At 44.6% G+C, this 17,392-nt stretch overlaps 1 protein-coding gene across 3 annotated transcripts in view; it reads left to right on the top strand.

Annotated features, from left to right (window-relative positions):
• FAT3 (FAT atypical cadherin 3) overlaps positions 1-17,392 on the top strand; it is a 444,217-nt gene that overhangs the window by 311,681 nt on the left and 115,144 nt on the right. For all 3 annotated transcript variants that reach the window (XM_044286543.1, XM_044286542.1, XM_044286541.1), the window contains exons 8-9: positions 9,387-9,662; positions 10,228-10,438. In XM_044286543.1, the coding sequence (XP_044142478.1) occupies positions 9,387-9,662; positions 10,228-10,438 (487 nt within the window). The remainder of the gene's footprint in view (positions 1-9,386; positions 9,663-10,227; positions 10,439-17,392) is intronic.

The following is a 17,392-nucleotide window of genomic DNA, read 5'->3' as shown; positions in this document are numbered from 1 at the left end:
GCCACGGTTCCGGACGCCTTCCTCAGCGGTGATCTGCTGCCAGTGTTTTCTTTGAGCCCTGGCCACAGCATGCTTGTTTCCTGCAGCATTTCTTTAAGGGCCGGCGCGCGTCACTTTCTGTGTTTTATAGGTAGGATCATGTGACCTCGCCAACCAATCCTAGCCCTCCTGCACATATATAAGTGGCTCAGCCCCCTTCCCAGATGCCTCAGTGTCAAGGTCCTTTTGTCCTGCTAAGGTTCCTGATATGCGCTTGTGTTCCTGTGTTTCTGACTTGTACTTGTGTTCCTGGATTCTGCTACACGTTTGATCCCTGTCTGCTTGCCTTGACTCTCCTGTTGCCAATCCGGATTGCCTGACCTGTACCTGTGCCACCTGCCCTGACCTATTGCCTGTCTGACTTCGCCTCTGCCTCATCCTTCGGTCCTGCACTGTTGCTCCTAGTAAAGACTCAGCCTCCTGACAACGCCTGTACCTCTGGTACCTTTCTCAGGTACCTCCTGGTCTGCCTGGACCAGCTGCCTCGTGTACCTATCCTCCTCAAGAGATACTGACCTAGTGTTTCCCTCGGGAAAGTCTATCCCCACCATCAGGGGTACTGTGAAGATCCAGGGGTTCACTTAGACAACGCCCTTAGAGGAGGTAGGACACTGTCACAAATGATCTATCTTGGTCCAGTCCAATTTCAGAATCATGAACAAAAAAAATTTGAAGCAATTTTTGTGCATATTATTTTTACATTCACCATTTTGGTTGCAAATACACTTTAAAGGGGATGTACAGTATAGAAAATCTATTTTCATACACACTATTAGGGATTTCTGAGCGAATAGAGGTGGGTCCTCAAGATCCTCTTTTCTTGGCCAGAAACCCTTCTAACAAGTAAGGATTGTCCAAAGTGGAAAATGTAAAGGGTTTGTCCCATGAAAAATATTGTACATTTTTCAAAGTGGCACCTGGATCTGAGTACTTTTGTAATTACATGTAATTAAACATTTAGCATAGCCACTGAGTTATTCAATAAAATGTATCCGTATAACACCACCAGCCGAAAGGACTGTGATTGGCAGAGAGCTGCAGCTGAAAAGACATATCCCCTGAACTGTGATAGGAAGAGAGCTACATCAGAAAGAACAGGCCCACTGACGTGTGATAGGAAGAGAACAAGCAAGTTTTCAGTAAAGTATGCTCGTTGAAATTAATGGTCTCCCCATGCAATCCACAGATGGGCCGGGTCCTTCAGATCAGAAACCATTCTTTGTAGACACTCTCTCGAGCACTTGGTTATTGAGGGAGAACCCGAATAAGGGACTCGCCTCTGTTAACTCAACCTGGCCGGTACTGACGACATCGGCAGGCTCAGCCAACATTTATCTGATGTGTATGACCAGCTTTTGACAAGCCGATGAAGGTCAACCTTCTTCTCTAGATGATGGTAATAAGATAGTGTCATCTTCCAACGTGTCTTAAAGTGTCTCCACTCGGTAAACCATTAATGTCATGTACGGCCAACATTCTTTAGGATTCATCATTGCAAAAGCTATTTTTTCTAATAGTTTTCTTAGGTTCTACATAAAAATGAAATAAAATGTCAATTGCTTCCCCTAGTGGCTATCCGCTTAGATCTAGAAATTCACATTCCTGACCAGAAGATGTAAGATGTGACAAGCACATTGTGTCACTCCATCCAGCGACCATGTGAGGTGTATGTTCTACCTAACCTTGTGTGACATTTAATGGAGGACATCAATCAACGCCCCGGACAGTAACCAGCAGTAACCTCGGATCAGAAGCAGCTCTAGATTCAATTTTACTAAGAGTCTGAGATGCGGACGGGATGAATTGTGTGTCACTCACTATAGGGCTTCACTGTACGGAGTGATTGCATTATAGCAGAAATCGGGCAAAATAAGACATTTGTGTAAATGTTACAGAAATAAGTTTAGCGGCTTGGAAATCAAGTTTTCATTTCTTGGTTTCAGGAATACAATCTGTTTATCTATGTCCTATCTATCTATCTATCTATCTATCTATCTATCTCCTATCTATCTATCTCCTATCTATCTATCTAAACCAAAAAATATAGAGAGGACTGTGTCCAGGATCCCTTGAGGAATAACACCTGGGAACTGGAGTGTTGCTGTTCGAACACACTATATCTATCTATCTATCTATCTATCTATCTATCTATCTATCTATCTATCCATAGAAAAGTTTAGGCAGCACTCCTACACATGCAGAGATGATTATATGGTGCCCACGGTAGTCCCTCGATCCAGGACGGATAAATAATAAAGAAAGTCCGCAGCACTCCTTGAAGTAAAAAATGTGCAGTTTATTCACACATGTCAAAAAATAGACAACGTTTCGGTTCTCTCACAGAACCTTTCTCAAGTCAGGTCGACTTGAGAAAGGTTCTGTGAGAGAACCGAAACGTTGTCTATTTTTTGACATGTGTGAATAAACTGCACATTTTTTACTTCAAGGAGTGCTGCGGACTTTATTTATTATGTATCTATCTATGTATCTATCTATGTATCTATATATCTATCTCAAATCAAATAAGCTTTACCGGCAGGACAAAATACATTTTAGAATTGCCAAAGCAAGTGGGAAATAATTGGGTAGGGTTGGGGGGTGGGGACACATCCAGGGTGGGGATAAAGGAGTCCATGGTATATCAGGCTCCTCTCAGTCTATAGCAGGCAGTAATATATTGTGCTGCTATGGTCGCTGTGTTCTCCACTTCCCCCAGCAGTATGGAGAGTCTCTCTTCCTCCTCCATAAAGGTGAAGTCTGGGCAGAGATCAGACAGTCTCCTCAAGTGAGTCTCCCTCACTGCTGAGTATTTGGGGCACCGCAGGAGGAAATGAGCCTCATCCTCCACAGCCTCCTGGTCGCACTGCTGGCACAGTCTGCTCTCCCTGAGCTTGTACCTCTGTCGGTGACACCCGCATTCAATGAGCAGGCTGTGGGCCCTCAGTCTGTAGCAGCTCAGGATCTGTCGGTCTCTTGGATTTGGGAGTTTCTCCAGATATGGGGCCAGTTTGTACTCCCTCTGCAGGCTCTGGTATACTGTCAGCTTCTGGGATGTTCGTATGTCGTTCTTCCAGATGCTAATATACTCCGCTTTGCTCTTGTGTATCATACACTGAATTCCCCCCTTTTCCAGGCTGTATTGGTTGGTGGCTTGGGCAGGCTGGTTTTGGGTAACTTGTTGCAGGGCGCTTTGTTTTTCTGGGGCTTCTTGGTGTAGCAAGGCTTTGTGATGGTAGGAGCTGGGACTGCTGCTATGCAGATGGACTCTGAATGATAGCACCCTCTTCTGGACAGCAAAGTAAACTGTGAATCTGCCCAGTTCTGCTTGACAGGCGCTGTTTGAAGTGCTCCTGTGGACCTGGAGAAAGTGTTTGCAGAGTTCTAGGTGGAATAGTTCTGTTGGCCCAGAGTCCCACTTTGCCCGGTCTGGGTATATGTCTGGGCCCCAGACTTTGCTGCCATACAAGAGGATTGGGGCGATGATGGTGTCAAGGATTTTAAGCCAGACGGTCACTGGTGCTTTAGGTGATACAAACGCCTTCTGATGGCATAGAAGGTTTTGCTCGCCTTGTCTTTCAGTATTTCCATGGCTTTCTTAAAACTCCCTGATTGGCTGATTTCTAGGCTCAGGTTGGTGTAGCTGTTGGTTTCTGAAAGTGGACAGTTGTTTAGCAGGAAGGGAGGTCACTCGGCTGGTTTCCGGTTTCTTTTCTGGAACACCATGATGTTGGTTTTCTTTGGATTGATGGTCAGTGCCATGTGTTACTTAACTTCTCCAGGATTTTCAGGTTATCTTGGAGACCTTTCTCAGTTGGCGATAGTAGCAGAAGAAGATCATCTGCATAAAGGATAAATTTCACATTCGTGTCATGGAGGGTGAGACCAAGTGCTGTGGAGAACTCCAGAGCTGCCTCCAGCTCATTGATGCAGATGTTAAACAGGGTTGGACTGAGGCTGCAGCCCTGTCTGACTCCTCGGCTCTGCTGGAAATAAGCCGTTCCCCTCCCATTTACCTTCACGCTGCATCTGTTCTCAGTGTAGGAGCTTCTGATGACATCATATGTTTTTCCTCCTATTATGCTTTCAAGAAGTTTCAGGAATAGTCAAAGGCCTTCTTAAAGTCCACAAAGCAGGCATAGATCTTTCCATGCTTTGTATTGTGGACATGGCTCTTGATGAGGCTCTGCAGGGTGTAGATGTGGTCCGTGGTTTGGTATGAAGCCTGCTGGGTGAGGAAGCTGAGGATCCTCTTATTCAGGATACTGTCTCCTCCCTTGTGTATGGGGGTGATGATGCCCTGGTTCCAGCTCTGGGGGAAGTAGCCAGCACTCAGCACAACATTGTAGAGTTTTACTAATGCGGTCTGGATACCTGGCGGGCTGTATTTGATTATTTCTGGATCACATCTAGGCCGCTGGCTTTTTTACTCTTTATCACTGAGATCCTCTCTGTTATCTCCTGCAGTGTGATCGGTGTGTCTAGAGGGTTTTGAAATTTTTAGATTTTTTCCTCCATATCCTTCAGCTTTTTCGTGATTTCTTTTGTTCTGGGCTTTGGTCCTCCCTCAAGATGGCTTTGTAAAGTTCCTTGAAGTACTGGAGCCAGATGTTGCCATTTTGGATGTGGAGATTGATGTTCTTGCTGGTTTTGTCCATGTGCTTCCACATAGTTCCCAGAAGTTGTCCTAGAGAGCATCTTGGAGTTGGAGGAGCTTGGTTGAGATATGGCCTCGCTTTTTCTTTCTGAGGGTATTTTTGTATTGCCTTTGTATATTGTTGTAGGCTTCCCTCAGACTGGGGTTGTTTGGATCTTGGTGTTTCCTATTTGAGGCCATTCTTAGCGCCTTCCTTATATCTTTACACTCCCTATCGAACCAACTGTTGGGTTGTTGATTTTTTGGGCTTTTTGTTGCATCTTTTGAGGTCAGACATTTCTTCTATGGTGTAAAGTATATTATTAAAGTCCCTTACCACAGGATTTACTCCTTATGGGTTCAGCTCATACACTTTACTATGGAAGTTATGGAGCATCTCCTGGATCTCTGCGCTGTTTATGGTCTCCATATATATTGGGGCTGACATCTTGGACCATTTAATAGATGGAGGTAGGCTAAAGAGGCCAGTCTGCTGTGATGCTTGTGCTGGTGGTTTACTTGTGGATTTAATGTAAAGGAGCAGTTGGTTGTGGTCTGACAGGTGTGTCTGTGGGGTGACTATGAAGCCACCAACATTTTTGGGGTCCATATCTGTAATGACATAGTCTACCACACTGTTGCCTACATGGAAGTTTAGGGTATATCTACCAAGAGAGTCTCCCTTGGTGCGGCCATTGAGAATATGAAGTCCGAGGCTTTGACATAAGTTCAGCAATGTTCTGCCACTTTTATTTACTGTGATGTCATAGCTGTTTCTCTCGGTGTGCACTGAGCTGTCACAGTCAGTGTCTGCTCCGAATATATAGACATTTCCGTCAGTTGTCTCTCTCCCTCCCTGTTCTTGCATTGAGGCCTCCAAAGATGAGAACATTGCCCAGAGCCTGGAAATGGGCCGCTTCCCTCTGTAGGATCTCAAAGCTGTCGTGATTGAAGTATGGAGACTCTGGTGGAGCTATGTATACTGCACAGAGGTAGACATCAGCCCAAGAGGTGAGGATGGAGCGGCCTATCCTTACCCAGATGTGGCTGTCTCCTCTCTTTACTGGTCTGATCTGCTCATGGAGCTCCTCTTTATACTAGACTAATATTCCTCCTGAGCTCCAGCCCAGCTTGACGGTTTTGTTTTTCAGAGCAGGGACAGAGATCTCCCTGTATCCGGTGGGCACCAGGGATTTATTCCCTGTCTTAGTCCGTGTTTCTAGGAGGATCTGTATGTCAATGTTTTTTAGTCTTTGGGTAAAGTCTGGATTGTGCGTCTTACATTCGAAGGCTGAAGGGTTAAGGCCCTGAATGTTCCAGCTGCTGACAATAAGAGATGTCATTGTTTGTCCGTATACCTTGTAATGAGCTGCCCTGCATAGGACAAGCTGGATTCTTGACTGGTGGCCATATTCTAGCAGTTTGGTCCAGTCAGTGTTCTGCACAGAGTGCTGAGCAGGGTCTTTATCTCCTCAATGTCTCTGCTCTGCATTACTCTATGTGAGACAGGTGGATTCCTCCATGGTTTGTGCCTCTGATGGCCATATTTTGGGTAAAGGTCACCATTTCCAGTTTGTTGAGGAGGGTATAAGGTTTCAGGTCTATTTGTTGTTGGCGACCTTTCTATAGGTTTTTGTCTTGTGTGGGGTTGAGCACTATGTCTTTGAATTCTTTTGCTAGAAGGCTGACTCCTTGGTTATTGAGGTGTTTATTGTCATATAGGTGATGATGGTTTATGGAGGGGTGTTGTGCCAGGGTGATTTCTGGCATGGCGCTGATTTTAGCTGCCAGCTCTGTGTTGATGCTCTGGATGATGTGTTCAGGGATGTCCTTTCTTGGGAGCAGAGATGACAGGATGATTTTACAGCTGGGAAACTTCTGTTGTGCGGTCCCTGCTAGCTGGCTCAATTGTCCTGCTATCTGCTGGTGATGGTCCTGGAAGTTATTGGTGCCTGTATGTATGATAATGTGGTTGGGTTTGGTAAAATATGGATTATTGATGATGGCTGTTGCTTGTTTGATAGTAGAGCAGCAGATTTTACTGACTCTTTTTCCTACCTATCTATCTATCTATCTACAGTATTTATCGACCTATCCTCATGATAGGTCATCAATATCTGATAAGTGGGAGTTCGACCCCCATCATCCCATCATATCAGCACTTTGAATGAGTGCTGTTGCCTTTTTTATAGTATATCAGGCACAGCGTCATACATTGTATAGTGGCTGTGTTTGGTACTGCAACCCAGCCCTATACATTTGAATGGGACTGAGCAGCACATAGACCATGTGACGATGAATGTGCCACCAAAGGCCTAGAAAAAGGCTGCAGCGCTCACCCTAAAATAGCGTCCTCCCTTCATACAGCAGATCATCGGGGTGGACGGGAGTCAGACCCCCACCAATATTGATGACCTATCCTGAGCACAGACCATCAATACTAAGACCTCACTGCTCTCCCCTGTCTCACTATTTACAGTAGAGAGACTGTGTGGCGCTGTGTACTCGGTAATGTGTCCTGCCGTATCCTTACAGCAGAGAACATTTCAGTCCATGTCCTCTGATGGCTGATGTCGTGCCGTGCGCCTCTCCATAGGCATTATCCCATCCCTTTCATACAAAGTCTCAGCAGCCGAACGTCTGTGGAAATCATTCCATAACTTGATAAATTACCAGAGAGGATACGTTCCTTTTGATGTGAGTTATTTGCAGCAGTTTGGGGATTTGTGGCTGTAAGTCCCCTGCAGACCTGGGACCTGCAAAGATGAACTAGAAAAAGGAGTCAACTGAAAACAGACCTAATTTTCGATCACACTGGTAACCGGGCCTGATGAAGGCGCCCCTGGGGAGGGGGGGGGGGGGAAAGAACATAATCAAACCTAGGGGGAATTAATCGTGCAGACGCCGAAGGAACATTACGGCTAATTGTGAATGGTCACATTCTGGAGTGACCAGGGACTGTGTTAATAGGCTGCAGGTGAAGCTGATCGTGTTAATAGGCTGTAGGTGAAGTGCTTTCTGTACAGATGTAGCAGAGCCAACTTTCTCAATTAAAGGGCTTATACGATGATTGATTGTAAAAAATGAAAATCAGACATCATATAGGACATGTCAACCTCTTTCTAAGAAAGCTAGAACCAGCCCTGTACCTCACATGGATCCAGAGATCTCCACATCACTGATCTTCTAGGTTTATATCAAGCTCAGGGGGTGTGTCATTTCTACTGCAGCTAAGGAGGCGTGTTCTTTCTACTGCAGCTAAGTGGGCGTGTTCTTTCTACTGCAGCTAAGGGGGCATGTCATTTCTACTGCAGCTAAGGGGGCGTGTCCATGCTTTCCCTGGCTGTATAAATCCATATTCAATCCTGGCTGTATGAATCCATATGCATTTAGCTCCCTCTAGTGGCGAATGTGTGCAGCCAAAATTTAAAGGGGGTATTCTTACCTTTGGATATTTATCCATAGCACATGTCATAACTGTGTGAAAGATACAGGTCCCACCTATAGCGTTCAAGCCAAACCCTATAGAGGTATAATCCATTTGACAGGACTGACAATGGGAGAGGGAGCATTTTGAGTCTTGCTATCGGGCCCTATGATTTCTGCGAATGCCACTTTGACAACTCCAGTGAAAGATTTACTTATAGCCATATTGGTTGTCACTCAGATGATCCGTTGAGGTACACTGCAGGCAATGCCTAAAAGGACAAAGTGCCAACTGAGCTCTGCTACATCTGCATGTTTCATAACAAATCCAATGGCTATATAACATGTAATCTTCTGTAGTTGTTGGCAGGGTGGTTGCTACTCTGCTGTGTTTTTCTGTATCTGCCTTTTTTGCGCCTCTAATTGCCGGCTCCAGGATCAGCCCATAACGCCTTTCATTTGTGGAACTACTGGAGCAGGAGACGCTTTTGTTAAAACTTTTGTAAGTGTGGGAAATTCAAGCAAGTAAAACAGGACGTGACCTGAGTGCTGATGGGGCAGGAGAAGACAGATCGAGGGATGGTCCTTCACATATTAGGGAGAGGGTTTTGTGTGAGGAGCCATGATGCCGCTCTGGAGGAGACTGATAACAGTGCGATAGTGTGGGGGAGGGGTACTTATGTCATATCAAGATTATACGGCTGATGGCTACCTATCTATCTATCTATTATCAATCTATCTGTCTGTCTATCTACTGTATCTATCTATCTATCTATTATCAATCTATCTCATATCTAGCTATCTACTGTATCTATCTATCTATCTATCTTCTTTCTTTCTATCTATCTATTATCTATATATCTATTATCTATCTATCTATCTATCTATATCTCATATCTATCTATCTATCTATCTATCTATCTATCTATCTCATATCTATCTATCTATCTATCTATCTCATATCTATCTATCTATCTATCTATCTCATATCTATCTATCTATCTATTATCTATCTATCTATCTATCTATCTATCTATCTATCTATCTATCTATATCTCATATCTATCTATCTATCTACCGCCAGTTCCTCTTATATTTAAATGTACTTATAGATTGGGGTAAAAAAAATGTGATTCCCCCCCCTCTCTCTTAATGGTAGCAGGTCAGCTGGATGGGCCTCCTATGTGGTTCTCCTTTGGCAGTAATGCCATCCACTGTTTCCATCGCACGGTAGTACTTTCTTTCCGTCATCATCTCATGTTCTCATGTTTGTCTCTTCCTCTTCAAGGTTCTTATTCGAGTCCTTGACAACAATGACAATGGTCCAGAGTTCTCCCAGGCAAGCTATGATGCGGTCATCTCAGAAGACATCCTCCCAGACACTGAAATTTTACAAATAAAAGCCACGGACAAGGATGAAAACCACAAGCTGAGCTACATCATCCACAGCAGCATCGACCCAAATAGTATGAGAAAGTTCCGTATTGATCCTAGTACTGGCACGCTGTATACAGCGGAAAGGCTGGACCACGAGACCCAGGCCCATCACATCCTTACTGTAATGGTAAGAATGATTAAAATTCAGTGTTCAGGTCCAACGTTCTGTGCTGATTAATTTCTTACTATATCATTATTGCAACCGGTATTCTATTTTTTGGATACTGATTGCAAAATCTGAATAGTAATAAATATAAAAGATACATACCAGCAGTCACCACTAGAGGGAGCTCAGGAGCTTGCTGCATACTGTGCTAATTTTGAGTGCAATGTATAAAAGTCTGAAGTAAGCTCTCAAGCTCCCTCTAGTGGTGGCTGCAGGCAGCTACATTTTTGGCATGTAACTCAGTGTCTATGCAGAATATTTCGAGCTCTCTCTTAGAAAACATAGCACCAACTGGATTATTTAGATGGTAAAAATTCACTGTGATATGTAAAAATATTTGTTCCAAATGTGATATTTCCATTTCAATAGGAAGTCAGTAGCACCAGGTCAGCGCACATCTGCTCATAGTTTGGCTCGCTCCTCTGTGCTCGGAGGTTGCTGTGACTTCAGCTGACTGGGAGCTCGTGGACAATGAAGGGCGCCGCTTCTGAATAATTCACAATCCTTTCCCCATTCTTTCCATTAGGTCAAAGATCAGGAATTCCCGTACAGACGAAACCTGGCTCGAGTTACAATCACTGTAGAAGACGCTAATGACCACAGCCCCTACTTCACCAGCCCATTGTATGAAGCTTCTGTCTTTGAATCTGCCGCCATCGGCTCAGCCGTCATACAAGTCACTGCCTTAGACCGGGACAAAGGAGAAAATGCCGAACTTATATACTCCATAGAAACAGGTAGGTACAATGTAAAGGAATGAGCAGTTTGCCTACTCTGAAGTCCGGAAATGTTGACTTACCTAATTTTACCAGTAGTCACCCTGTTTTTAGCCTCACTTGCCCCATGATCTAGTAATATATCACCCAATTGCTAGAAAGGACGCAGAAAAAAAAGAGTCTTATCCACTGCATTAAGCTGTGCACCTCTTGGTCAAATCAACTGGGTTTATGGCGTCAGAACCCAGTGCAGCCGCACCTGGAACCGAGACCGGGACGGGTAAGTATATAGCCTAGTCTAGAGTTTGAATTAAAGGCTGTGAATACCTTTAGGGGGGCAATTCTTTTATGATTGCATTTTACTCATTTTGGGCTAAAAATCATATTTTCAATTGGTTTTTATTAAACATTTCCAGCAGTTTGTGTTTTAAAGGGTTAACTTCTAGCCTAGCAATGAGCATCTTATAGTCACTTTCACTTTGACAGCTTTGTATTGTCCTTATCTGAACTCCCGACAGCTCACAAACACTTAGTGAAGTCATATTCTTATCAGTTTGATAAGAACTCAGCTCTTATGAGTGTGTATGAGCTGTCAGGAGATCAGAGATAAGGCTTCACATGAGCCGTTTGGAGAGTGCCGTGACAGGACACGTTGTAAACACACTTGGCCTGCTAATAGAGAATCTCAACCGTGTATAGAGAAAGGGGTAGAACATTTTTAATGAAGACCAATTGAAAAAACAATTTTTAGCTATGGGGACGAGCAATGTCATTCGCGATTGCTCCTCCCCATACTGTGGAGGAGATCGCTGCATGTAATGACACATAGCCTTTATGCTGCCTGAGGCAAAAATTGAAATGGACCCCCCCTCCCCCATGCTAAATTCTTGACCTAACTTCTTCCCTCCAGCCAGAGCTATAACTTGACCAGCATGCACTTTCTATAATGCCGGTGTCTTCTTATGTGGCCCAAGTGTCTCTGGGCCCCCTCAGGCTTCTGGGCCCGGTAGCGACTGCTACCTCTGCACCCCCTATAGTTACGGCCCTGCCGCCATGCGTAATGGATACTCAGTCCTGTATAATACTCCAGCGGTGACTGCAGCGGGTGTCAGGTTTTCTCAGGTGTCCTCTCTATATAAACAGACATGACGTGCATATGGTCCTCTCCTCAGAGACATCTGCAGGAGAGGAAATCCTTTGCGGCGGGCCGTCTGTATTTGCGGCGCTGCGCTGTACACGACATTTGATGCCTCTGTATGGTTTGCTCATTAGTCAGATTGTTTTAGCAGTTCGTAGCCTGGATCCGAAGCCAAGCATGTAATTGTGTATTTGTTTGCAGGGAGTGCGCCTGGAGGCTGTATTACTGTACATGACTAATACATCATACACCGTCAGCAGGGAATTACCAGCACCCGCTTCTCTGGGAGGGCAGTATTAAAATGTCCACAGCCTATAACACTGATTTGCTAACTTCCTATTGCTTAAATAACACCGACACATTCCATGGTGATGTACGCAGAGGCTGAGGAGCTCTGACAGCCTTTCCTGTGTCTGCTAGGCTAATGGTCTAATCTCTCTTGACGAAGTTCACATAACCGTGGAAGGGGGGTGGGGGCCATAAAATTTTGACGTTTTCCCACAGATCACAGCTGATGCTGGGGTCTCAGTAGGTGGGCACTTATTGACAGTAAGTATGGTGCTGCTAATAAAGCCGAATGGGCTGTCATTGTGGAGGCCTGGTCTGTACTGCTGTGCTTGCTTTACGTAGACAATTCTTTGATTTCAATGGCAGCTGTTTTTTTGGGGGTGTACTATATATCCTTATGGAGATGGAGAGCGCCTTAATCGGCATGAGGAGACTTATAGGCCATACATGCTCCTCTGGAATTCTGGGAAGGAAAACAAATGAGCTGTTAACAAGCTCTGCCTCTAATGCCACTAGATGTAAGGTAGATATCCTATAAGTCAATGTTCAACCCTTTAAACAGGCCTTCAGACATGACTCGGATATTAAATAAGCCAGCATATTCTCCAGATATGGGGCCAGTTTGTAGTCTCTCTTCAGGCTCTGGTACACCGTCAGCTTCTGGGATGCTCTCACCTCCTTCCTCCATTCACTGACATATTCCTCTTGTCTCTTGTTTACTGTGTTCCTGATCCTGGCTTTTGTGAGGTGGTGTGGGGTGATTATCTGGTCGGGCTGGGTTTCAGTAAGTTGATTTTGCTGCTTTGCCTTGCCTGGCATACCTTGGTGTAGCAAGGCTTTATGGTGATGGGAGCCTCTACTACTACCATGTAGATGGCCTCAGAATATTAGCTCCCTCTTCTGGATTGTAAAGTGTAGAGGGAATCTGCCCAGCTCCCCTCGACAGGCAATGTTAGAGATGCTCCGATGGACCTGGAGGAGATGCTTACAGAATTCCAGGTGGAATATTTCTGTTGGGCTGGAATCCCATCCTGATCAGTCGGGGTACGTGTGAGGGCCCCAGACTTCACTGCCATACAGGAGGATTGGTACAATGATGGAGTCAAATATTTTAAGCCAGCCCCTCACGGGTGCGGTGGTACAGTCGTCTTTCATGCTTTGTCTTTCAGCTTCTCAATGGCTGATTTGAAGCTCCCAGTTTGGTCAATGGTCTTGGAGACCTTTCTCAGTTGGTGATAGTTGGAGAAGGTCCTTCACATACAGGAGAAATTTCACCTCAGTGTCATGGAGGATGAGACCTGGTGTTGGGGAGGACTCCAGAGCCGCTGCCAGCTCGTTGATGTAAATGTTAAAGAGAGTTGGACTGAGGCTGCAGCCCTGTCTGACTCCTCGGCTCTGCTAGAAGTAAGCCGTTTTTTCCCTATTTACCTTCACGCTGCATCGGTTCTCGGTGTAGGAGCTTTTGATTATGTCTTTCCTCCTATTCCGCGCTACAATAGCTTCAGAAGCAATGCTGGGTGCTGCACGAGTCAAAGGCATTTTTAAAGTCCACGAAACAAGTGTATATCTTTCCCTGCTTTGTGTTGTGGACATGGCTCTGGATGAGGTGGTGCAGGGTGTAGACGTGGTCTGTGGTGCGACAGTTTGGCATGAACCCTGCTTGGCTTTTACTGAGTGCATTGTGCTTTGTGAGAAAGCAGAGTATTCTCTAGTTCAGAATACTGTTAAATAGTTTCCCCAGATTGCTGCTGACACATATCCCTCAGTAGTTGGCCGGGTCATACCTGTCCCTGCTCTTGTGTATTGGTGTTATGACACCTTGGTTCCAGGCTTGGGGGAAGTAGCCAGCGCTTAGCACAATGTTGTAGAGTTTTGCTATGGCTGCCTGTATTGCTGGTGGGCTGTATTTAATCATTTCACGTGGGATGCCACCTGTGCCGCTGGCTTTCTTACCTCTTATGGTTGATATTCTCTCTGATATCTCCTGCAGTGTTATGGGTGAGTCTACCGGGTTTTGGAAATCTTTAATTATCTCTTCCATGCTCTTCAGTTTTGACCTCATTTGTTCTTGGCCTGGGTTACGTTTTTCTTTTGGGATGTCTCTGTAGAGGTTTCTGAAATACTGGAGCCAGATGTTGCCGTTCTGAATATGGAGGTTGTTTTTCTTCTCATTTGTGCCTAGGAGGTTCCATAGTTCCCAGAAGGAGTTATCCTGGGTGGCATCTTGAAGCTGTCTAAGTTTGGTTGAGGTATATTCTTGCTTTTTCCTTCTGAGGAGGGTTTTCTATTGCCTCTGCGTTGTGTCGTAGACTTCCCGCAGGTTGATGTTGTTGGGATCTCTAAGCTTTTTATTTGAGGCCGAGCTTAAGGTCTTCCGAACAGCTCTGCACTCCTCATCAAACCAAGTGTTGTGGTTATCTTCTTTTTGCTTCAGGTCGCTATACTTTTTCAGGTCAGCCATTTCTGCTATGGTGTAAAATATATTATTAAGATCTCTTATAGCTTGATTAACTCCTTCTGGGTTTATCTCAAACACCTTGTTTTTGAAGTAGTAGAGCATCCCTTGGATTTCTGGTTTATTGTGCACCTCTTTATATTCCTGAGCCGATGTCTTGGACCACTTATAAGCTGGAAGTACTGTGAAGAGCCCGGTGTGCTGAGGTATTTGTCCTGGTGGTTTGTTTGTGGACTTAATATTTAGGGATGTTTGATTGTGATCAGACAAGTGGGACTGTGGGCTGACTATGGAGGCCCCAATGTTTGCGGGGTCCATGTCTGTGATGGCGTAGTCCACTATGCTGCTACCTACATGGGAGTTTAATGTAGTCCTTCCTAGAGAGTCTCCCTTGGTGCGACCGTTGAGAATGTGGAGTCCTAGGCTTCGACAAAGATTCATCAATTTTTGGCCACTTTTATTTACCGTGCTGTTGTAACTGTTCCTCTCTGTATGTACTGAGCTGTCGCTGTCGGTCTGTGCTCCATGTATATAGATGTTTCCATCTGTGGTCAGGTAGTCTCTTTCCCTGCCTGTTCTGGCATTGAGGTCTCCCATGATAAGGACTTTGCCCAGGGTTTGATGGTGGGCGGCTTCCCTTTGCAGGATCTTAAAGCAATCTGGGTTGTAGTAGGGGGACTCAGGTGGTGGTATGTAGGCCGCACAGATGTAGATGTCGAACTGGGAGGTGAGGATGGAGCGGTCTATTCTGATCCAGATGTGACTGTTTCCCCATTTCACTGGTCTTATCTGCTCATGGAGCTCCACTCTATCTATCTATCTATCTATCTATCTATCTATCTATCTATCATCTATCTCATATCTATCTATCTATCTATCTATCTATTTATTTTTATCTATTTGTATAAATGTTATATACAGAAATATGTTGTTAATGTGATAGATAGATAGATATAAAAAATAAAATAAAAGGAAGAATGACCAGCAAAAATGTAATTAAATAGAGGTGCTGGCCCCAGGGAGGCTGATTCAAGGCCCCAACATTTGGAAAGTACATTAGGCAGCACTCTCCAACAGATAAAGTAAAAAGAATATCCATATGGCAACCACATGTAGATGAATAAAAGATCTGTCTTGCTTTACTTTTTGGAGAGCGCTGCCTTAGTATTTTCTGTATTGATATGTTTCTCTTTTGCCTGCAGACATCTGAACACGTGTCATCTCCTTCATAGTGAACTTTTAGAAGTGTAATTAGCTGAGATCTTTGTGTCTGCAAATGTCTGCTCTTCACAGTTTCCATTTCACACATTAGTAAAATCAATGACATTTTATAAATGTCACAGATAATGCCACGGCGTGGCAGCGTCTGTGGTCGGAGGGGGTCAGTGTCCGAGTGATATGAAGACGAGTCACAGATAAATTCCACCATAACTGAGCCTCCTGGTAGTGCTGTTTATGATACATGTGACAAGTTCATGGAGAATTCTGAAGCTACACGTAGTAACTACAGGCAGGTCTTCATCTACCGCCTTCCAGTGAGGAATTGTATTTTATACCGTGCTACATGGTGCTCAAAGTGGTGTTATGAGTTCTCGATTTTGATGACCTACCCTCTGGATAGGTCATCCATATCAGATCAGTGGACTGACACCCCCTTGATAAGCTGTTTGTAGCAACTCCCGCCGCCAGAACAGAATAAAGTCAAGGACCACACCGCCATCCACTGTGTCGTGGCCGTGTTTGGGTACTGCAGTTCCGTTTCCATTGACCTGTCATTTGTCGTAGGCAGAGCAGGAAGAAATTTCCACCCATTTTTAGTCCTGGACAGCCCGAATTGTTTAGGGATTATCATTGAAAATTTGTGACCGGTGGGAACTATGGACATGACATATGCTGCACTCAAGGTCTGATAGTTCAGCTCAGTTGAAGTTAATGTGGCTGAACTGCAATGCCACATGCAACCTGTAGACCAGTAGGGCGCTGTTTTTGGATGACAACAGCCATGTTTTTTTTTTTTATCCTTACAACTTCTTTAACATGGAAGACTGGCATCATTGTGACATTGAATTTCTAGCTTACATCCCGGCTACCGATTCCAACCTGGCAATATCATCTCTAGATGCACTCTTGATGCACATTGTTATACCTACTGCAGGCCCAAAGGGGCGGAGCATGACAAAAGGATTAAAAGAAGAGAAGATCCCTTTGACATGATCTGCCCTCCCATGCCTTGCACATTATTCTCAGTTTCGTTGGAATTTTCCTTTAATAAAAGAGGTTGTGCCATAAAGTACTAATCTAAAGTTTATTTTCATGAAGTAGTTCTCGTTCCTCCTTTTATTTACGTCATTTGCACTTTTCTCTTATCCCCCATGCTTGATTCCTACTTCCTGGTTTGTCAGGTGACGGCTGTCCTGTCATAAGTTAGGGCAGTGAGATCTGCTGACATCAGCAGGACATGTGACACTAAGGGTCCATTTACACCTTCCCTAATTCTGTTCCGCATTTTGCGGATCCAAATTGCGGACCCATTCATTTCTATGGGGCCACACTGTGTGCTGTCCTTTTCCCCCGAAAAAAATAGAACATGTATTCTAGTCCGCAATTGCGGACAACATTAGGCATTTTCTATTATAGTGCCGGCGATGTGCGGCACGCAAAATGCGGAACGCACATTGCCAGTGTCTGTGTTTTGCGGATCCGCGGATCTGCAAAACACATACGGATGTGTGAATGGACCCTAACTTGTTCATTTTCTACCTCCACATATTCAAAATGCTCCATGTAACTGAATTTATAACAGACGCAACTTGTGCTAATGTCCATCATTTGTCACAGCAAAATCCATCATTATGTCTATCTATCTATTATCTATCTTTCTACCTATCCATAACTGACACTGACACAGGAGTGGTTCTTGAAGGTAAGGAAAAGAAGCGCTGTGAGCATGTGCGTCCTGTATTACAAGGCTCCACTACAGGACGTAATCAACAGCAACTGGAAATCTAAACTGATTTGCCACAGCGAGCAATGGTTGGCTAATAAACTTAGAATAAGGCAGATTTGATAAATAGCGGTATTTGGGGGAAGTGAT

Source organism: Bufo gargarizans, chromosome 3, assembly GCF_014858855.1.
Source record: "Bufo gargarizans isolate SCDJY-AF-19 chromosome 3, ASM1485885v1, whole genome shotgun sequence".
Lineage (NCBI taxonomy): Eukaryota > Metazoa > Chordata > Amphibia > Anura > Bufonidae > Bufo > Bufo gargarizans.
The sequence above is the reverse complement of the archived record's forward strand: the minus strand, read 5'-3'. Positions and strand labels throughout refer to the sequence as shown.